This window comes from Neodiprion pinetum, chromosome 3 (genome assembly GCF_021155775.2).
Source record: "Neodiprion pinetum isolate iyNeoPine1 chromosome 3, iyNeoPine1.2, whole genome shotgun sequence".
Taxonomy (NCBI): Eukaryota; Metazoa; Arthropoda; class Insecta; order Hymenoptera; family Diprionidae; genus Neodiprion; species Neodiprion pinetum.
The window spans coordinates 39,962,702-39,985,580 of NC_060234.1; the positions used below are offsets into that span (position 1 = coordinate 39,962,702).

Below are 22,879 nucleotides of genomic sequence, written 5' to 3' on the forward strand. Positions count from 1 at the left end.
CTTATTTTCAAGGACTGTGTGAATTATTCAGAATGACAAAATTCGATTTCGACTTGAAGGTGCGAAACGGATTTTCAGCGCGAGTCTGTGTTACAGGTTTCGATCGTACGGGGCTGTAGACATATAAAGGACTTTCGTAATGTGTTTTACTTTCGCTCGTCTGAGAAGCTTCGTCAACTTTTCCAAGTACGCAAGGACGGTCGTCGGGCAGCAGAAAAGGTAATTCGAAAGTTGGATCGCTTTTAGTAAACGAGAGGACGGTCGTTTGTTCTTCTAGATCCCTGATCAGGATTTAAGATATTGATCGTTGACTGTTTAACTTCCGAACTCCTCCACCGTGGGGCAAACTTTCGTTGAATGATTGGCAATGTCGTCGTCGAGATAGAAGTTTCTCCCAAAAACCACGTCATCTTCTTCATAAATAAAAATTGATAGTTGCCCAACTCACAAGTGGCTTCAGACTGGCAATGAGCCAGCTCTCCAAATTCCCGTTCACACACTGCAGATTCCAAGTTTATAGTGAAAGAAAAGCATAATATCCAATTCGAATTTCGAACTAAAAATTCAGATTTGTGATTAATGCTTCTGATGCCTTTGGATACCATATTACGTGAAAATGTGACGATTTGAAAAAATTTTTAACAACCATAACGGATCCACCATTAACAAATTCATCGCATACGTGTATAGACACACACACGTCCATCTAAAAACGATTAAAGATGATTCTCTGTACTTCAAAACGTGGAGATCTAGCGAAAACTCAACTTTTCATTTTCAGGTTGATCACAATAATTGCTTTTTTTTTTCTCTGAGAACGGAGAAACGGGGGACTTAATAAAAAGGAAAAAAAAAATCAAGAAAGTAAGAAGACGAACCGAAGATCAGAGAGAATTACCAATCAGAGTGTTAATATTCGCCAGGGCATAAATGGGGTGAAATTTACCGTAAGAAGGGGAACAATTTCGTTCGACAACTTGATCAGGTTGATAATGATAAATGCGATAAAATGGGGTGAAATTCATCGGATTAACAATCACGAATGCAGCGAAGTCAAAAGACTCGGTAATCCGCAGCGTTCCATCTTACATCGAAGATGTTCCGTCAGAACGACGGTACAAGGTTTCCGGATTCTTTTGGTGGGTTGAAACGCGTAATAATACTGAATTCGTAACACATTTGGAAAGTGCAAAGAGATAAAGTGCGAATCCTGCTGATTGAAAAAAAAAAAAAACAATAAACTGCTCGTTTGAAATTTTGCAAAACGAATTGCGTATCAGCGATGACAATGTGACGTTTTGCGGGATGTATGTTCCCCCTCCTCCGACGCTCCGACAAAATTTTCAGCGACAACTATCCCTGCCTGCGACGTTATTGCGTATGCAAGAAGAGTCCCAGATGGGGCAGCCCAAGAATTCCCAGCGACAGGCGGTGAATTCCGAAGTCTTTCCGAGGCCTATTTTCGACGGAGGCTTCGCCTCGACGGCCATAAATTCAGTCAATCCCTTCGCAAAATCTCGTAGGTACGTCAGGTGTCACTGTCGTAATTGCCCTGAGGAACTTTGCGTCCTTTCCTCCTCTCTTCCTCCCTCCGTCACTTTGGCTTAGGATTTTCTCTTTCGTTTTTCACGCCGCCGTGAGGAGGAGACCAAAGTTAGTGTCTCGTGATGCCGGTATTAGTGCAACACGTTCAAGGGTCGGGAAGAATTCTGTTCACCGTATCTGATCAAACCCCTGCGGATAACCAGACGCGGGAATTATTCCCACTGAACGACGTCGATCAATCGAGGCGTTAACAATCCTCAGGTGCGATCTATTTTCCTTGAGCAAAACTTTGGGTCGAGCGAATGGACGATTATCATTAGATCGTTGATCCAGACGGATGATTTCGTCGCTCGACGTAATTTATTTTACGCTCGACGAGTTCAACCCCGAGTCTCAATATTGATCAAGATACTGGGTACACTTGTTTTCTTATTTTCGGTTTGAAATTATCGGCGTTCGTGTGACTTCGTAGCCGTGAAATATGGTCGATATTGTTATCGTGATTTTCAACGCGAGTCTCGATGCTGTTGTACCCCGCTGTTCGGTTCTAATTAAACGTTTCAAAGGGAAGGTTGACACGTTGATGAACTCAATTAACAACCATAGAACGAACGTGCTTGCAGGAAAGGTCAAAGGTATGGGCATATTGTTCTTCTGTTATAGCCAGACGATCATCGTCTCCATCCAAAGTTAGATTTCGTGAATACTTAACTGTAAATGATGGTGGGCGTATGATCGTAAATTATTTAACTTGCAGAAGGGTGAGAGAGGAGGGTGAGATTAAATTTTGGATGAAAATTAGAAGCCGTAGGTATATACAAGCGTATAATCAAAAGCTGGAGTGAAAAGAAGCTTCCCGTTATTGATGGCTTCCGAAATTTCGTTTCTGATTCTGCCGCCTGCCGACTAATTACAAAATAATAATACGGTAATCCAATTCCCACGTAACAACATTTGACGCGAAGTCAATCGAGTGTTTATTTCTGTAATCAACATCGGAATGCTCAAAATATCGGAGACAAAGTCTCTCCGGATGAGAACCAAAAGCCCGCAAATCATGATTTACGCGAAATCAAGAGTCAACGGCATCGTTTGCGTCGGTGAAAGTCACGGTTCTTGACTTTATTGGTATTAGTTGCGCTAGAAGTGGATTTCAGATCCGGTGTATCGAGAGGCCGGAAGTGCTTACGCGACGGTAGCGATTCTAAACGAATCGCAAAGCTCGAGGACACGGCATAAAAGATGTTTCTAAGTGTCCAAAGATGCGGTAGATGAAAGCGATACTCTCTGTTGGAATCCGCTTCATCAAGTTCGGAGAGCACAGCAATTTGCCTTAATTATATGGAGTACCGACGGAATAGATTGCTTCTCAAAAGTAGAAAGTTCTTATTGAGTTGTCGCCTCGTTCCTTCATTTAGAATTTAGTACAGATTAGCGTGAATTCTTCACGGAGAATAATTAAGCCGCTGTTCAAAGGTGTTGGATATTCATACGTCAAAACAAAGTTTCGTTGAGTATCTGTATTATACAGGGTGTCTCATCTTAATCAATCCACTCAAATATCTCTGTGAGTAAAAACTCTTCCGGAAAAAAGTTGTAAGGCGCGAAGTGGGAAAGAAGACGAGAGTGTCGGATTTTCCGCAAGTGGACCCGCCAAGGTCAAATAAAGGTCAACTTGGTTTATTTTAAATGCAACAGTATAGTTTTCTCGTCGGCATTTAAAAGGGAATCAAAAAGTACCGGCATTCTTACCACCTAAACATGACTGGTAACGAGATACGAGCCGGTCCATTTACTTGTTTTTCAAGTTGTATCTTTAATTTTCTAAATTATTAAATTTTTCTAATTTATAATTCTAATTGTTCAGTTTAAATTTTGGTTAATTCGAAATTTTCATATTTCGACTATTTTTAAAGGATGTTTATCCATTTTATCAGAATCTTCAAGGATGAAACTGTGTTCGCGAACCGTATTTACAATAGCAAATAATCCAGAAAATTAAAGATAAAAGTTATAATAAATATAACCATTAAAAAAAAAAAAAAGGTAAAAAGGGTCACAGTGGGAGCGTTTACTTCGTCCCCTGTCAGATGCAGACCTTTGCGAATCCTGTATAACATGCGAAATTCATGAACCAAGTACTGCAGGAATCTTCCATTTATAGTAACTTGACCGACTCGTATCTCATTATCAGTCATGTTTGTGTGGTCAGTACGGCTGTACTTTTTGGAGCAAAATTAAATGCCCTTTCAGATGCCGATCCGAAAAATATACTGTTCTATTAAAAAAAAAAAAAAAAACAAAGTCGACATCCATAATTACGGAAAACTTGACACTCTTATTTTCTTTCCCTCTTCGAACCTTACAGCTTTTCTCTGAAACATTTTTCACTCACACTTTTTGTTTTCGAGGTATTTGACTGCATTGATTAAAACGAGACACCCTGTATAATAATTACATTTGAAATTTTTCGCCAGAATTTCTAAATCCGATTTTCATTCGCTGTATATTTGCTGATTTTTATTTTGAATTTGTCACGTTTTACAGGTACACAAAGTGCATGCACTATGTGAAGAAATTAAACCGACCCACCCTCGGTTTACGATGCGTTTATTACCGTAATTTTACCGTCGAGGATTTTAGTAGCACTTCGCACTTCCGACTACCGAGAATAATTTCTCCTGCAAGAATTTTCGGTATTCGCGTTGTAAAATATTTAATGACGGTCATGTAAAACCTCTTTTCACTACATGCAGAAATTAACTTTTTTCTCATCTCTCTTCAAGTACAGAAAATGAAGTTGCGAAATTTTGTATTACATTCAATTACAGAAATCGGCAGCATCCGTTGAGCACTTTTCGCAGACTGACAATGAGTTTGAGGTGACTGAATTGCGGTAGAATTTTAGCAATCGCATCGATGCTTACAAGCCACAGTTGCGAACTAGAAATTCATTACGCCGATTCCAAATCGCCGCGCAAGCACCAAGAACAGGGAAGAAAAGTTTGAGGTTCCGACTCTCACCTTTTTGTGACGAATAATCAGCACGATTTCTAATCACTTTGTCAGATCTGTCGAGCCAAATTCTTTTCGTACAAAAGAGGTATCCGAAACTCTCCGTCGCTGATCTATCTATCAAATCGTCGGCGAGTTGGCGTCGTTCAAACGTCCCCAATGAGCAATTCTCGATGAGCTTAGTTGAGGGAAGTTGTACTCGTGCTATTGGAAGTTAGAATTAGTTGATCAAAGTCAAAACTCGAGTACGCAGTAACTAATGACATTCGATCCAAGTTTCCCTCGATTTCGCTACCCTCAATACGATACGAGGATTGTGATGGCCACTGGAGGTTAGCTGTGATTTCACTGAAAATGAGCATGAGAAAATTCACTCGATGAAATCAAGTTGGGCGAGCGTTTGACGGTCTGAAAACGGGACTAATAATAAGGCAATCGATGTGTTCCAAGCCTAGGCGGCCTGAGTGTATATATCCGTTCACGGTCCTCCGAGAAGTCTTTGAAATTCGATAAGCCGAGGGACTCTTTGGTTTTTATCATGTCAAACGATAAATACATCAGTGCTAAGCCGGCTCACAGTTCACATCGCATTTTTTCCCGCCTCAACCGTTTTTATCTTGTATGAATAATAAAAAGAGAGAGAGAGAGAGAGCGGAATAAAAAAAGAAATCAAGCCTGGATCGTCAGATGCGTGGGGAGCGAGGGAAATTACGATATTCAGCGAAATGGATATTTAAGAGGGTTTCGCTTGCCAATTCCTTTGATCTAGTAACGATGGATTCTTTCCTGTCGTTTATTTTATTTCTAAATACTCATTTGACATTTGCAGGGATTTACCGTTATTGTTCTTCAATTTTCGATAATTCCACATCGGTGTTTGCTGTCTTCTTATCGGAAATACTATCGTTTTACTCGCCGAGTTAATTTGTGTTTATAAAAATAAATCATCGACTTATGTAATTTTGCACATCGCTTTGCGAGTCTTCGTTACTTATTCCTTCGACTGTCTAATTTAAGATATAGTTTTTCGTTGAAACTGCGAGTTTTCCGTTACCTTGATAGGATTAAAGTTCACAAGCATGTGAAGCTTACCTCGTTTAAGCTGATTGGTCAGCATATTTTGTAATTAGTTTACCTCTGCAAGCCGCTCTCCGTGAATAATTAATTTGAACTTATACAGCACCGGTTTGCTTGATAAAATTCCAAAATTTCACTATCAGAAATTTCCGATAATAATCACCGCGTTAATATGCATATAATCGAAAATTTCATGAAACGAAATTCACGTCTGCGATATTCTCCGAAATTGGAAATTGATTGACAACACAGTACTCGTTTAATCAAAGTTGCTCTGCAGGATTATTATTCGACAATATTTTGAAATCAGATTCAGTATTCGACAAGTATAGGAGGAATATATGTGCAGGGTTGTTTTTTCACTCTTGCTCAAAGGCGGGCAAGTCACTTGGGAATCGGCGCCCGCGGATTCAGATTCGATCGACTTTTTCTTCTGATAAATTTTTTTCCGTTTTATCAAACATTTGGTTCAAAGTTGAAAAGAGAGTGAAAATGCAAAATATCGCGCGTATACAAAGAGGAGCGCGGAAAATAACTGCAATTTATTCCGAATTCGTAACAGTTTAAATAATTGTCAGAGCCAGAATTCGCGGGCAGTAAGTGAATTTTCTTTTGTTTAATCAAGCAAATGTGGAGGAGGGTCAAAAACACGACCCTTAATCTATTCTGTAATGCAACAAGGCCGACGTACGGTTGACAAGACCCGATGTTCGCGGTAAGGGATGTCGTTAATTTGTTTTCACAGTGAGGTATGAGGGTGCGCTAATTACTTGCATCCTCGATTCGAGCCTGGAGAAATTATTTCAACGATATAGAATTCACGGGGAAAACTAATTTAAATAGTTTTCTACGGTGTGTTAATGCGCAGTCGTGGACGGCCGAGGAATTACGGTCGTAGAAGTCAAGTTGCACCCCTCGGGATCTCGTTTGGCCCATTAATTACAAACGTATTATGGAGAGAGGAGCTTTGACAGCGTTGTACGAATCTGCCTAAGTTCTAAAAGAGAGCAAAACTGGCAGTGAATCGATTGCGATATTTGAAAGCTTTACTCATCGCGTGAATAGCAAACCGCAGGTGTCCCAATTTAAATCGCAGATGTGCTACAAGGATGGAAACAGTTCGTGATCAGCGGTGAAAAATTTATCGGGATAAATATTGTTATCGTCAAATCGTCAAATGTTATCGAAAAATTTGAGATGACGGAAGTTGGAACATTCATTTAATTTGCCCAAAACAATGATGACGTAATAATGATAATGGCGGTTCTGAATTTCGAGAGCGTCACATCACCGCAGCTGCATCGCATCCCGCAAGCAGGGACAACCACAATGCATTGCGTTTGCCCCTCAATTGCTTTCATTCTGGCCGGTCTGCAAGCATGGCTGAATTATCAGTGTGCAGCTCATCGCGCGTGACGAACGTTTCCAAAATGCAGGACCATTGTCCTGCTGCCAAATATGCAGAATTACCGCGTCACAATTGTTCGTAAGCGAGTGACTCTAATGTTGTGAAAAATATGAGGAGGTTGGGAGTTTATTGGTGGAGTATTTATAGCAGCGATCTATTTTCAGCAATTGCGTGAAACAGCTTCGAACGATCGATCACAACGATTAATACATCTGATAAGACGAAGACATTTAAGAGATTAACGAGGCTTACCGTGCATTTGATAAAAAGCCGAGATGCCGATTCGATCCGCACCTTTAAACGACACCGGACCCTGAAACAGAAGGAGAAAAATGTTGATACCTGATATGCTCGGAATCGATAAGAAGAACGCATCGGTTACAGAAATCGAAAAAACTAGCAGCGGCAATAACTCAGCTGTTTCTGAAACTTCGGGTTTCAACTTAATCTTGACAAATTATTCACGCGTGATTAACCACAACGGCGTGACCCTGAACCAAGGAGGGAACATTCAACCTCGGCAGTCTTTGGGACAAGGTATTCGGCTGGCCATGAACGAGCCCATTACGCTTCTGAGATGAGCTACTTAGTTCGCTTCTGATCTGCCATTATTCCAGTAAATTGAGCTGCTGCTTTTTCATCGCTGACTTGTAACCCACGCGTCTAAAAAATTGTTCACGCAATGAGAAAGCGTCGGTGGATCCACGGGTTGCACCAAATTCAACCGATACAAGCCGTGCATTGGAATGTGGATGAAAGAAAATGGCGCAAATAACGATCCCAAGGGTCCAACCGTGGATGAACCTCGCTTTATGAGGTCTTGAAATTGTTTGCACGATTTTGCCTCTACTCGGTTCTTATTTTTATACCGGGCAAGCGAGGCCCGATAAGGGCGCTGCAGCTGGTCTAACTGGCGTAAAAGCCGCGGCCAGTTTACGAGGGAAACCTTTCCAAACAGTTCTGATATTCACGCTTATTCCCTGCTTGTTTCGTGGCGTAACGACAACAAGCTCTTCGGACGTCAGAGGCGTCAATCAACAAGTTTGCCCTGTGGCTCAAAGGTAAATCTTTTTCCTCCGATTCCCCGGACTACATCCATCCGGAGTCTTTTTCAGCAAATAAAGGTTCTCTTCCTTCCACCTTCCGGAGCTGGGTCACGATGTGCGATTCGCGTGTCATACGTCATGGTTAAATTTCAGTCTGCGATTCGATCCCGGAGTTAAGAATGATGGATCGGCCTGTCCGAATCAAAAGTTAGGATCAGAGAGAACATATCCGGTGATGTTATTTCCCTCGATGATGTAGTGAACACTAATTAAAAAGCATCCCTACTTCGCGACAGGAATGGATAGAAGCAAATCGGAATGATTCAAGCTAAGATGTTAACAGTTTGAGAAAAGCTTTAATAATTACAGGCTTCAGAATTATAGAAATCTGGTGTTTTTCATCCTATTTCAAAGTTTTCGATTCTATTTCGTTTACTTTATAAATTCCCAGGAAATCATCGACAATTTTTTTTTTTTTTTTTACATTTTATAGTTATATCCAGATAGGATGAAAATAGATTTGTGTCAGTGCGTTAATTATTGCAACAACTGTATTTTCGCCGTTAAAACCTCACTACCTCTAATAATGCAAAATGTCTTGAATCTGTATCGGACAATCCATGTGGAAAATCTACCCATCGAGTAGAGCCCAGAAACATTAGAATCGTATCAATGTCACCAATGTGTTTAATCATTTTAAACGTTCAACTTGTAGAAACTTTTCTCAAATTGTTGACATTTAATTATAGCTTGTGTTATTCTAGCTTGTCCAGAACCATTTACATTACCTATTGCAGAGATGAATTGATTCACTAGTGTTCACTGCCATTAGCGCAATTAACAACAATCCTAACTTTCGATTCAGGCGGCTTGCCTGATCCATCCTGAATTCGGGTGGAAGTTTTCGTCACTTTGTGCCAAATGGTGCGTAGCTGGCTCCGTTAGCCAGCGACCAAATCTGCGGAGGGTTGTCTCGCCATCCTTGTCCTCCCGGAGTCAATCTCTTTCCCCGTATTTCACCCTTCATATTTCCCTTCGCCGCATCCTCGCCGATTCCACAGAGTCACCTTGTCTTGAACCCTCTCGTTTCCGCGCGGTTTCGCATCTATCAGCATAAACGTGACATTGTCAGACCTCTGGACCGTTCCTAAGTGTGACGGATACCTACCAAACACTTTCAAGGCATTAGACGAGCTATAACGGCCGCGAAATGTTTTACCATCGTACCAAATTCCCCTCTTTGGAGGGCGTTAATGTGATTGCTTTTTCGTCAATGGTAAATGATATTGATGCTTCGGAGTGCCGTGATTTGTACAGTCCTGACGTTCCCAGCTGGTCCCTCAAATTTCCTACCTTTCTTTCGGCGTAGAGAAAGAGAGAGAGAGAGAAAAAAAAAACGTAACATGATTTTATCCACCTTCCGAAATGGCTTGGATATTATAACGCTTGGGGGAAATCCCAGCTTACGTTGAGATCGATACGTTATATCTGTGCAAAATAATGAACGAATACATAAACTCGACTTTCAGACACGTATACATTACCCGAACTTTTAGTCCGAATCATATTTCATTTGATTTCTATATGAAAATTGTATTCGTTCGAAGATTTTCGGTGATTTTATTTTCAGACCTGCATGATAAAATTGAAAAAAAGCGACTGAATAGTTCAGTGAAATTTGTTTTCCGACGTTTCGGAATTCTGGAGCATCGATTATCTGACGTATGTGTAACAAAACATCGAAAACAAGAGATTCGATTTTTCTGAATTGTTCAACTTTTGTGGGCACCTACATCTGGGAATTTTTCGCAGGGATTCAGATAAAAAACCACCAATACTTACAAAAATACATTTTTAATAATACCTACGACCGAAAATAAATCACCAGTTTTTGATCACCTCTTTTTTCCCATCTCTTCAACATCTGCACAAAACATTTCAAAGACAATTTCGTTCGCTGTCTCCCACAACTAATTATCTACTTCAATTTGTAGGGTAAAATTAAACCTGAGATTTTTCCCTTGGTGAGTAAAAGCGGAAGAGAGAGCAGGGACGAGACGATCGACCGGCAAAGGGTTGCCTGAGTGCCAATTTTCTCTGCTAAGACTGCGGAGAGGCTGCCGAAGCCGACAAACCCCGGAGCTTCGTGGCAGAAACAAGCCTAGATGTACACACGGGGATAGTAATTCCCGGACGCTTAATTTTTCGGCCGAGTCGATTACGTTGGCAATGTAGAATCAGCCCGCAGCGCCACCGTCGGCTGCCCGCGAAACAGGCTCGAGCAATCTTCGACACATGGAGATTAGAGCACGGTCGTAGATACGGATCTGGAAAGTCCGATAGTGGAGGGTGTCACACCCATTGTGTCCCTCAAATTGGAGTTTTTTTTTCCTTGCTTTTTCTCTCCCCGATAAAAATAGATCACAAAATCATGAAAGTAATGTGATTCTGCAATACATTTAGATCGAGGCATGTAAAAAGAGTAAAAAAAGTAAAAAAAGTAAGAACAATTCCGACATGAAAATGCTAAAAACTGTTTTGGATGAAATCTAAAAATTTGTAAGGGCGAATTTTTCGTATGTTCCGAATAGAGATTTGACTCCTTTACTCTGGTCTCCATGCTTCGAAACCTAACAAAGCCTAAGAATACAAAATATGCCGGCGGTGGCGTTGCGAGTCTGCGTCCTTGGAGTTAAGCGTGGTCTTGGCCGTATTGCGCGCATGCGCATTCGCAGAGGAATCTGACATTGGGAACGATTTTTCGAAATGGACGATAATCAGATTTTACGTTTCGGTTTTTTGACACCGAGAAATGGTTCCAATAGACTGGAACGATTGAATCAATAAATCATATTTACATTTGAGATTCTACGACGCTTGAACCTAACCTCAATTTCATGCAAAAACACGTGACACGCTTTGGTTATGTAAAACACCGTGTGCACCATGGAGTCACAGTATTTCTACGCCTCGCGTATTCGCAATATTTGCCTTCAGCTCACGCTAGGCTTCGAAAGACCGAGTGTGCTTCCTTGGTGCACGGTATACCATTTCACTCACCGAAACGCCCATAAATTCAAGCTGGCTGAGCTGGCGCAAAATGTGGTCCGCAAGGTCTCGCCTGCCGTGCGTGTACTCGGCCATGCTGATGTTTCTGTGATTAAGGTAATTCTCGGCGTTGGACAAGGCGAGGGCCATGGCCCAAACTGCGTCGAAGGTCTGCGCGGCGTACCTTGACAAGGTCACGCCTCTGGCCGCCAGCTCGGTGGTGAACTCGGCTGTTGTCTGAAAGCGATAAAATACGAAGAGAGCTTTATCAAGCTGCAAAACAGCGAAACATGCTTGACGTTTGCAGGCGGCGGTCCCGCAACTCTATACAAAGTATCAAAATACAACACGGTTTGTTAAGGGGCAGGCAAATCATACTTATGTTTGGAAGTTTTTTTCCAGAATTCAAAAACACTCAGAGTAATTTGAGTTTGAGGGATTTATCATTCATAGTTTCGAGAATATTTTTGAGAATTTTTTCATCGAAATTAATTACAAAATGGCGCCATGGCACATGTAAATAACGAATGACAAAACTTGTTTATCGATTCGATCTCGTGGCTAGATTTTTGAATTTCGATTTTTTTATATAATTTTTTCAACAACCTTACGGTAAAAAAATTAAACTTTTTGTTCATAATCGTATATATTTGAAACTTTCTTTTTTAATATTTGGGCTACGAGCTCGAACCCGAAAATGTGTTTTGAACTCGAAAAAATGTTTCTATCTGTTATAAATTGGACAGTGATGTCAGGAGATGCGCAACCCCAAAAGCCTCCGAGTTCGAAGTCGTTCGCTACTTCCATGCGCCACGCCGCCATTTTGTCATTTATTTCAATGAAAAAATTCTAACCTGTTCTAGAAACTACAAATAATAACTGCCGCAAACTCAAATGACTCTAAGTGTTTTCATTTTCTTGAAAAAAAAAAAAATCCTAAAAATAGGCATGGTTTTAGACCGTCTAAGCTGTGCCACCCTTTAATCACGTTCCAGGAGCTTATTAATCCAAAATGAAAACCGAAGTTGTAAGAAGATCACTGCGATGCCTGAAAAAGTTTTTGTCCTGTATGCGACCTCTGTGCAGTTACAATGAGAATTACTGTAAAAAAAAAATACGCCAATTTTAGCATTTCATCAACGTTTCAGAAGGGCGCGGAATTCGGCGTATAATAAGTGAAAATTTTGCCAATCGATTGGCTGTCACGTTTCACGTTATGATTACGTCTCCGATTTCTGATCAATGGGATGAAGCAAAAATGAGAAGACTTCGAAGGCTGCTCAATTATATTACAAATTGGGGATCATTTTTTTCCGCTTGGTTCTTTCGAATCAAATCAGGCGGTGCAATTTTCCACAACCGAGTATCGGGCAAGCCCTTCCATCTTTGCCAAGCGTTTGGGTCTGCGTCTATATACGCGCAGACTCTGTGTACTCAGTCATTATACCTTCGACGATAGGAGAGAATAATATATCGCCTTTTCAACGTATCTATCTGGAACACGCGAAGTTGGAATCGGGGGCTACCGCAACGAGGTGTACGCTACCTATCTTGTGCACCATACGAATACCGTAACATCCGAGTCAACGTGTATTCCACACTCGTGCAATATCTCAAATTACCGTACAGGCAACAATGTAACCCAGCAGACAAAGATTTGTTAAACTCTCAAGGTTCTTCTCGGTGGCGCAGTCAATGTAACAAATTTCCGAACTCATGCCGGGCGGAATGAAGCTTCTTGAAAATAAGTTTGCAGACTTTCAGACCTTCGTCTTATAATATCGCACTCGTATTTTGACCCACTTTGAAGGGGAATGTGAACCGAGGTGAGTGAAAAAAAAAAAAAAATTAAAACCCTAAGGTTGTCAACTTGCGCCGTTCAACTCAACGAACATTTGCAAAACTTCACTTCACGGTTTCCGCATAACCTGTAGCTCTTTCGTGAGATTCTTCGGGACCGAATATTCTGAGGGCAAAAGAATAACAGAGGTTGAGATGAATCGTGAACGAAAGCAGGATTGGAGAGGGTGTGGAAAACTCACCCACGTCGGAGTTCAAAGACGTCGAAAGTCCGTCAGGAGCTTAGGTCAAATCTCGTTAAGAACACCGCGAACGCTTCGGTGGTAGCATTGGTTTTCGATATAGCAGGCAGTCAGTTGAATGGAATGAAGTGAGTGCGGAGAAGAGGATCTTGGCGTGATTTATTATTCGAGGTAGAGGAAGAGGAAGAGGAAAAGGAAGAGGAAAAGGAAAAGGGTGAGGAGAATGTATAAAAAGCGGGCGTGGAACTCTGCCTGGCAAGCTGCTACCGATATCGGTTTTAATCATACATCCCGAACACTCTATAAGCTTTAGCCTGCAAGTTGAAAAGAATTTGTGATTTCGCATTCGGTCAGAGGTTGATTTGAATTGTCTCTCAGAGCGGATTTTTCGAAACACATCAAAGACCGGTTAGAAAAAACGGTATTCCTGAATAAAAATCATGTGAATTCGATTTTCCAGCGAAATCGCGATAACGAACGGCATAGTGGAACAGGAGGGAAAATGGAATAGAAACAGCCACCGTCACAGCTGCAACTACCAACGATAAATTCCCGCGAAATACGGGGAGCGGAGACAAAACATGTACATACCTGTACATATTGGCATATGTCGGGTGGAGACGCGTCGTTTATTTTTTTAGCACCGACTCTGGAACAAAACGCAGAATTTCTTGTTTTTCTCTGTCAGCTCGTTATTATTTACAGTGCGTGACGAAAACGTAACTGCACAGTTTTAATTTCCAGCTGCACGGCGAGGGATAAAATACACGCATTCGCACTTTCCGCACTCGCAATTCACTCTCCGATGTTGCATACCGGTTTTATACGCCAATTGAGTAATTACTGAATTCAGAATAGATTCGTGTATCGCGTATTAATTCTGCAGTTATCACTGATTACACATATGCATGTATCATAGTTCGCCAAACATTCAGTCAAATGCACAGTCGTGTCTGCCACCCTTGCACGATTCCCAATTCATTAAGCGTAGTCGATTCCAGGGGTAAATTGTTTGATCTCAAAGGTCACTAATTCCAATAAAGCTATCTCTCATACAACTAGGCACGTATAAAAGCTCCGGTTAAACAGATTCAGGCGGATCGTTCACGGCAGTTTGTCTTATAATTAACCACCTGCCTTTGTAGGCAGTAATAATAATTGTCCAACTATTATTAGTCTACACGAGATAATTATTCCCATCGTTTAATATTCACGTTACCCTCAGACGCGATGAAATTTTCTAAATTTAACATCGAAGATTTTTCTGAAGACCAAAAAATCCAATCTCGATAATGAAACGTTAAATTTATGTTTACACGCACGTGTGTTAAAATCAGATTTTAACACAGCTCACCCGTCTGCGTATAGATAAAATAATTCCTCGCTTGTCGTGCCTTTGATTGTCTTGAAAATGGTATGAAAATTCTTATGTTAAAGTCGCAGAGTCGCTCGTGCGTAAGACTGATTCTGTATTCATTTTCGATAGATTATCCTGGAAAGGCAGCCGACCGCGTAATCGCAGGACCCTATTTCCGATAAAATTTCCAGAGTGAAAAAATTATACCCCCGAATTTGCACCTGAAGCTAAAACGTACAAATTGTGGTTTCGCCGCAGCCACGACGGAATCGAGTTTTCATTAGTCAGTGGTATCGCGTATCGGTGAATAATTCAACTCTCGAGTATCGATTTCAGGCTACTTTTGTTTCACCCACCTGTGTACGTTAACAAACGCGACCGTGTAGCCGTAGGATTGAGGCAAATTTTTAACCAACGTGTGGTAGTTGGAGGCAAACGTTTGTTCAAGTTGATTAAATAATTAAAATTAGAGAGTAACCGTCGACGAGCAGCCACCGTGCTAATTTGTCATTCATTGCGTTCCCGTTAAAAGTTTCCGCACAACCGCTGCTGATGAATTTCACGGAAACAAACACGGGATGTGATTAAAACTGCGGACGGTACTGCAGGGTGGAAAATATAGCCGAGAATTCTCGATCGTTTAAAAAGAAATTCACCAACGTCGCATCCCGAAATTTTTGAGGCAACACGACTCGTCCACTCCTGAATAATAGTCGAGAAACCCAGAAGCCCGGGTATTATTATCGACTGAACGTGATGAATTCTTGAAAAGCTTCGTGTCGGGAGCTTCGGATGTTATCCGATCAGATTCGAGACTCGGTTCGGCTCGCAGGACCCTTCGATCATCGAGGTTCAACGACAAGTCGAATTAGGAAGCCGTGTTCGAGATTAAGGGGTAACACCGCTCTAAAATTTTGGAAAGTTCCATGTTTTTTTTTTTTTTTTTTGTTGGCTTAAACAATATTTTAGGGTCATAAAGACAATATCCAGTTGGTCCTATAGTGAAAATTTTATGTTGAAAGGTTCAATTCTCGATATTGCCACAGTACCTCGGAGCGCGCGCCGAGTGCTCGTAAAACTTGAAACGTATTTTTCTCGAAACCACTTTTTTCAAACTAGGAGGACGGAATACTTGAACACCGTTGCACGGATCGATTTGAAATTTCGACAGTGGCTTCAAAATTACATTCTCCATGAAAGTGCCTACCCGTTTATTTATTTAATGTGAACTTTTTTCTTCTTGTAAACAATTTACTGCTTATTTTTTGGCAAAAAATCGATTCATTTTTTCAAAAGTGCACCATTTCTGCAAAATTTGATAGAAAAAAAAAAAACAAAACGAACCAATCCCTCCGTACCTCCATGGGCAACAATATATAGAATCGAAAATTTGTTGGGTTTTTTGTGCCAGGTCTTATACCTTGCGAGAAATCCGTCCTCCCGTAAAGGAATTGAAAAAAAGGCGATTTCAAAGATTGGCTCTGTCGCCGCCAATGACGATGACGTTTTTTTTTCACACTTCAATACGTGTTAAACAAACCCTATGAAAATAAATCCTATTCCTTTTTCCATACTCCTAAAACAAATCGTCAAAGTTGGGCCTTTTTTCGGAGCACTGAGGTTCAAAGGTCGGTAATCAGGCAGTCGACGTTATCGACCGCTGCAAGGTGTAACAATTAATGACACCACCTCCCCCATCTCGGAATAATAAAGCACCGCAGAACGGTGTGCTAGAAAAAATGAACCGAACCGGGCTCGCTGTCAGTTCGTGAATTATCCGAGGGTAGTTGGGTTCAGTTAGCAGCTGCGCCTCCCCATAGATCTCGCAATTACAGATCGCCTTTTTACTCTTCTCGTTCAGCTTAAATTCCCCGCCAATCAGACTCCGAAGTGGCTGGTAACCCGTCCGTAGATCTTTCCGGAGATTCAGACACCCGCTGTTTTTGGCCCCGGGAGATCTCCCGGAAATAATATAAAACAAATTGGGTCCCTTACCCAGCCGGCGTCGCTCTTACGCGGACCCAAGACCACCGTGTGGCTCTTGACGATGACGAGGCCGTCCAAGGTCGAGGCCAACTCGGAGGACGAACAGTCCTCGGGTCTTGTGTGCCACCATTCTCCTGTCACCCCGGAAAGGTCGACGGCGTCCCCTGGAAGAATCCAGGCGTAGTCGCCACCGTGCATCCCCAGCTTCCAGGCCTGAAACGAGACGAGTTAAGAGAAGTTTTGTTGCACCGGTGGTAGGATGAGGAACGAGGTCGTGTGCCTGAAAATCGTCAGGATTTCCCGAAGGATGTATTTCGATTTTTTTTGGGGCTTTTATGGGGGTATCGAAATAATTGTAGTAAGAATCAAGAGTTTGAGAAGAAGGAGAAAAAATGTTTACAGGATCGTGAACACGAATTTAACACGACGTTCTTACTGTGTGATTTGATGATTGATCTGAGAAAATGAGAATTACACGAGCTAAGATACGAACAGTTTTAGGAAGGATTTTATAATTAGAACCTTGAAAATGATTAATCCTTGACGTTTTTGGTCTGATTATAATGTTTTTGAAACCTGACTGAAAAATTTTTACAGTTAAATTAATTGAAAGTAATATAGGGAATCCTAACGCAATTTCGAGGCTCTCGAGAAAGTCTTGTGGATAATTTGGACCAGTGTCGAACCTTGAATTTCACTATAAAAATGATTTTCGAAGATCAGTGAGAGTAAATCACTTGTTAACCTTGACCACCAAAGTTCTTATTTTACCGTAGCATATTATACTTTGCAATAGCTGCAGGCAAAGTATTCCGAGCTGCATTTTTGAATTTGAACTGAAACTGGGCATGTCTTCGAGACATGTTGCATACCTAGTTTTTTACCGTAAAAATTCAAAGTGCGCGAGGCGTTCCAAATGACTGAAAATTACACACGGCGCCGCTTACGGTGTGTAATACACATACTTAACATATCCGACTTACGCATCTCACGTTTCCATATCCCGCACCATCTTTTGTAAATATTATCCTGAACGAAGGATACGACACACGTGTATGTGTAATATAAAGCGAGAAATCGCGGATCTATTCAAAGGAACAGCTTGAATTTAAAGCTAGACTGTCGCGTGGGTTAGAATCTCGCGAAAAGTGTATCGTCTGCAGCACGATGAATGTATGTCAGAGTGCATTCGTTGATTCGGTGACACCCGGAGGTTTTTCAAATGATTATATTTGCATACCGTATGTATCACGTACTCGCTATCAACGCGACTGCGACCAATTGAAAAACCAACGCGATAAATAAACATTGATATACGGTTTCACGTTTACGTAGCCCACTTTGTTTCATTTGAAATGGCGATAAAAAATATTTCACAATTTCGAAGCTGCAAGGATTATATGCAGGCGGTATTCGTGCGGCACCGAATCTTCGATATGTGTGTACCACATTTTCCAAACCAATCACGTCTGGCCTTCACGCCTGTGCTTCGTGGGGTGAAAAGACATGAAAGAATCGCATTGAGGCTACGCGAATTTATAAGCCATTTTATATTTTCAAGCTAATTACGTCTATATTCCTATTAAATGACAGTGAAACATTCTAATCACGTGGAGTAATTATTAGCTTGGAGTAATCATGGTTACAAATAATCCTGACAGCGTACGTTGAGGCTGGTATAAAATTCCTATGAAATGTGATGTATAGCTTTTGATAGAGGAGTAATTAAAACCGAGAAAAAAATCCGCTAAAAATGTAAGTGTAACAGGGAAAGAAAAGCAGCGAAAAATCCAACGCGGAAGAAAAGCGTTTAATCATATATGATTATCCTCGGTAAAAATTAAATCCTTAAGAAATAAAATTCCTCCGCCAATGTTACGAAATGACAATCCTCAAATATCAGCCCGTATTCTTCCGTGTTGCGAAGAGCATTGAGTTTCGTAAATGCCGAATCGTGGGTGGATCTGGTGGATGGCACTTATTCAGTTGCACAGTAAGAAGAGTTGGCTTCCGGGAATCGAATGGCTCGGGAAACTCCATCCACCAAACGGATTTGCGCTTGATTTTTACCATTTTCACAACGTTCGAGTGCCTTCCAGGGCCAAAGAAACGGCGAGCGTATTTAGTAGCTCGCGGAGTTTGCACTTTTGCAGTTTATCTCGGATTACTGAACCTGGCAGGTAATTATTTTCCTTTTCCACCTTCCCATGAATACGCTTGTTCTATGAGTCTGCTACGAGGAAATTAACTACGCGTATAGTATCCGAGTGTTTATAAAGATATGGAAATATAATATATATATATATATATATATATATATATATATATATATATATATGTATATAGATATATATACAATTGAAAATCAATCTTCATTTATTGAAAGAGAAATTCCTCGAGATAAGATCGACGGCGAAATTGGGGCGTTATAACGCGGTAGAAAGTCGGGCTAAGCTTATTCGATTTGGCAGCGTTTTTAACCCGACTGAAGCGGCATAAATTAGAATTCCAATGAAGCGATATTCGATTCATTCATCAGAATTCTATGAAGCGAGAAAATTGGCGAAGTTAGTGAAACCGCGAAACGAATCAACCTCGCAAATATCTCTGGAATATTCACCGTAAATACCGGAATATTATTATCAGTATTTACACACTATATTTTTTCACATCGAAATACCTAGACTTGCTTCAAGGGGAGTTACACTAACACAACTTTAGTTTTCATCGCCCGTATCTTGAATTCTCCAGACCGAACGACAATATCGAAAGATCGATATTCCTTTGTCTGGGAAACCTCGATAAGAATGCATAAACGTGTTTCAAGCTGCAGCTCCGAATAACAACCATTCGCATTGACAAAATTGATGATTAGAATAAAATCTCAGGGAAATTCTTTGCCGAGATCGAGTAAGGGGAATAAATTTTTCAACAAATTTGTTTACGAAGGTTTCAGAATTCTTTAAATCTCCGTAGGACGTTAAAATTGTTACATTGAAATCGAAAAAAACGATGGAAAATTTCCTCAAGAGTCGGTGACAAGTGAAGAAGAAAAAAGCGTCTACTTTCGGAGGGCGTTCTCACCTCTCTAAACGCCGAGATTTCGCGACGATGGTTCGCCCCGAGCAATATCGAACCTGGCTGGTCCCTCGTATAATAACGGCAGCCCATGCGCTCATATATTCCGAACAACCAAGTTAATGAACATAACCGCGGGCGGTTTTCGCAGCATAAGAGCAGCGGCTGAGGGCATAAAGGTAATAAAGGCAATTAGGAGTGCGAGTTTCGTATTTCTCTGCCCAAGGAGGCAGCCTTTGTGCCATGTAAAAAAATGGTTCGAGACTTCGAGTAAACAACCGGTTGAGAAAGCGTTTGGCGGAGGAACGCCGCGTCAAAAAAGATCCGATCTGCAGCCATCACGATGCAATTGTCAAACAATTATTATCCCAGCAATAAATTGACTCAAACTCCAGTGACGTCACCTCCTGTTAGATATCGCCCACCTCCTTCACCGAGGTTCTCTCGACTAATTACGAAATCTCATCAGAGCCGTTGAAAAGCTGATATTATACCGAGCGTCGACTAGAACCATTCCGGTTATGTAATTATAAGGAACGTACCTTCAAAGGGAAATACTTTCATCGAAGAATATACTAGAGGCGAAAGCGTTGTTGCGTCGGTTGAATTTGGTGACAGGAATTTTTTTCTCCTTAACGATAAACTCGAATTTTATATGGTTGAAAAAAAATCGCGCTCACAATCAGGGAAAAACAATATTCTCTTCACGCAAGTTAAACATATGACAGTTATATTATCACTTTGCAACAAATGTTACGAAACTTTCCCGCGAAGTAATAAAATCTCCTTACGAATCCGGCCGACGTTCATTTCTCGCACTTTTTGTTTTCATTCGTTTTTTTCTTTCTTCTCCGGGACGGGAACTCGGTAAACAGAAAATATTGTTTGAACGAGAGAGAAGAGAGGGAATAAAAATGTTAGAAGAAAATCAATCGATACTAATATCCCGTGCAGGGAATTTGTTTGCGTTGCGATGTGAAAGGCAACGGCATGAAAATTAAAATAACTGCGTTTTCCCTGTTGGTTTTTTGGAAAGTACTCTAATTCGGACGTTGAAATTGAATCGTTAGTTTTCAGGCGAGAACGAATTTTGCGGAACGTTTTAACTATCTGTTAAAAATATTCTACCTACGAACAAGTCTGATGGACGGACATAAACAACCTAGAGAGTTATTGCAATGGTGTACAATATTTCTTTCCGAATTTTCTGCTCCGAAGATTCGCACGCCGATTTTACTACGCGTAACGCGCCTATTTTCGACTGCCAAGGGTCTGAAGAATAACGATAGCAAAGGAAGAATGGAAACCGAATTGTTTTTCGTGGCGAAGGAACCGTTCAACTGATCACTGCCAGGGACAGCGACTCTTAAACCGCAAAGTAGTGGAAATAGCTGTTCCATATTCAAGCGATCAACGAAGTCGATGTCCATTTATTTTCGTACAAGCGTTGAAGTAACAGACGACGCGATTACGAAGACTGCAAGTAGGAGTAAAAAACAAGATCGTTTTTCCCCGCGAAATACACTTAAATCTGTCAATCGAAAAGAACCCTCCCGTGTCTCGCGAATTCTCAGCAAAAGCTCTGGGGTCGGGTGAAGATCTGAAGAATGCAGAAAGCCTCGAGGCGTCTAAACCGCAGCAGATGTTTCTCGGGAGCTTTTGTTCGTCGGACTTTTTCACGGGGCGCGTGCAAACGGGAAAATTTTGAGCCGAGTTGATCGAACTCGCGAAAAACATCGCGAGAGATTTTCGGCACCTTTTTGCACCCTCAAAAGCGAATTTCAACCACCCGACTACCGAACTTATGATGTACAGCGAATGTCGGCAACAACTCAGAGTGTAAAATATCCTGCAGGACTATTCAAGCCTGGCGAAACTCCTCGACAGGGTATTTCGTGTAGTTCGAACCGCAGGACTTACTTAGCGTCAAACTCCTCGCCTGAAACTGGTTTTCATACAGAGGATGCGAAACTTCTGTTACCGGAAAGCAGACGACCCGGATTTCGGAAACAATTCCGTCCCCGATTCGAGGCTTTTAAACGTCGTTCATTACCAGACTTGCGGACTTGATTAGTCGACGAATATTCGAGGAGGGTGAAAATAAGACTAGGATTTCAAAGATGACCGCGAAGATGTTCCCGACGAGTCGAAGAAAATTGAACCCTGCTATTTGGCTTTGATAGATTTTGGGAAATGCCGGAAACTCGTGTTCGAATTGCGCAACTTTACGAACAGTTCCAATGAAAAATAGCCCGACGATCGTTATAAAGTTGAACTTCGCACCGGGAATACAGGCGAGTGTTATAAGTTTCAAGCATTTCGGTTCCACGGTTTTCACAGCATTAATTACACCCGAGGAAAGTTTGCCACTTTACTCTACCGCACAGAGGACTACACGTACAGGTATATGGTGAAGTGTGCTTACGGGGCGATACATAACTTATTCCCACAATAACACGACGTGCTTAGCAAAGTAAAAGTCGCTTGAAAACGTGTCGACGTAGCATAATTTGCACCGGTGAAGATGAAATATTACCGCCACGTGGCGAAGCGAAGAGGAAATGGACGTGGTTTTCAGCGCTGCAGCCACGGCGTTTTAAATTCATTTAAGAGGCTCTGAGAGGCTCTCGAAAATCCCTTCTTTCAAAAGCCCGACCCCCAACCCTGCACATCGGGCTGCAGACTGAACTTCACTCGGACTTTGAATCTGAAAGATTAATAGGAACTGAAAGCTCGGCGTCTCGGCAACAACTGGAGAAGACTCCCTCGGGATCAGCGATCTTTACAGGTTCGTTCTTTCGATCCGGGTCTTTTTGAATTCTCGATCCCTCGATGTCTCGGCCAGGAGGCTAATTGCGAGTCGACGGTAGCTCTTCTTTAATCCCCTGCACCGAGATTCCCGGGTCAAGTGTACGTTTTTGTTTCATCTGAAGTTTATTTGGTAGTCTTTCCATTAGGAGAGTCCGAGTTATTAAGGGTTGAGGGTTTTGTTATATTCTGAGTTCCGTCTTTGCTTACCTCGCAGAAAACTCGGGGTGCCAAGACCGGGGAGAAGCTTGCGATGATTATCCGTGTGTCCAGTTCCTGCAATCCAATGAAAAAAGGCTTTTTAATTGTGAGTTGACCGATGCGTTCGCTGTTTTTTTTTTTCAACTACCCGTTTCCCTGTTTTCAGAGAAAAAACGGAGGTTATTATAATCGCCGAGAAAATGAAAAGTTGAGGTTTTACTAGATCTACACGTTTTGAAGTATAGAAAATCACCTCCAATCATTTTCA

The 22,879-nt window shown here is 41.4% G+C and overlaps 1 protein-coding gene across 5 annotated transcripts in view; it reads right to left on the bottom strand.

The window, feature by feature from the left end:
• GABA-B-R3 (gamma-aminobutyric acid type B receptor subunit 3) overlaps positions 1 to 22,879 on the bottom strand; it is a 103,204-nt gene that overhangs the window by 13,498 nt on the left and 66,827 nt on the right. For all 5 annotated transcript variants that reach the window (XM_046616010.2, XM_069134223.1, XM_046616009.2 and 2 more), the window contains 4 exons: positions 22,621 to 22,686; positions 16,534 to 16,737; positions 11,152 to 11,376; positions 7,298 to 7,358 (listed from right to left, as the gene is read on the bottom strand). In XM_046616010.2, the coding sequence (XP_046471966.1) occupies positions 7,298 to 7,358; positions 11,152 to 11,376; positions 16,534 to 16,737; positions 22,621 to 22,686 (556 nt within the window). The remainder of the gene's footprint in view (positions 1 to 7,297; positions 7,359 to 11,151; positions 11,377 to 16,533; positions 16,738 to 22,620; positions 22,687 to 22,879) is intronic.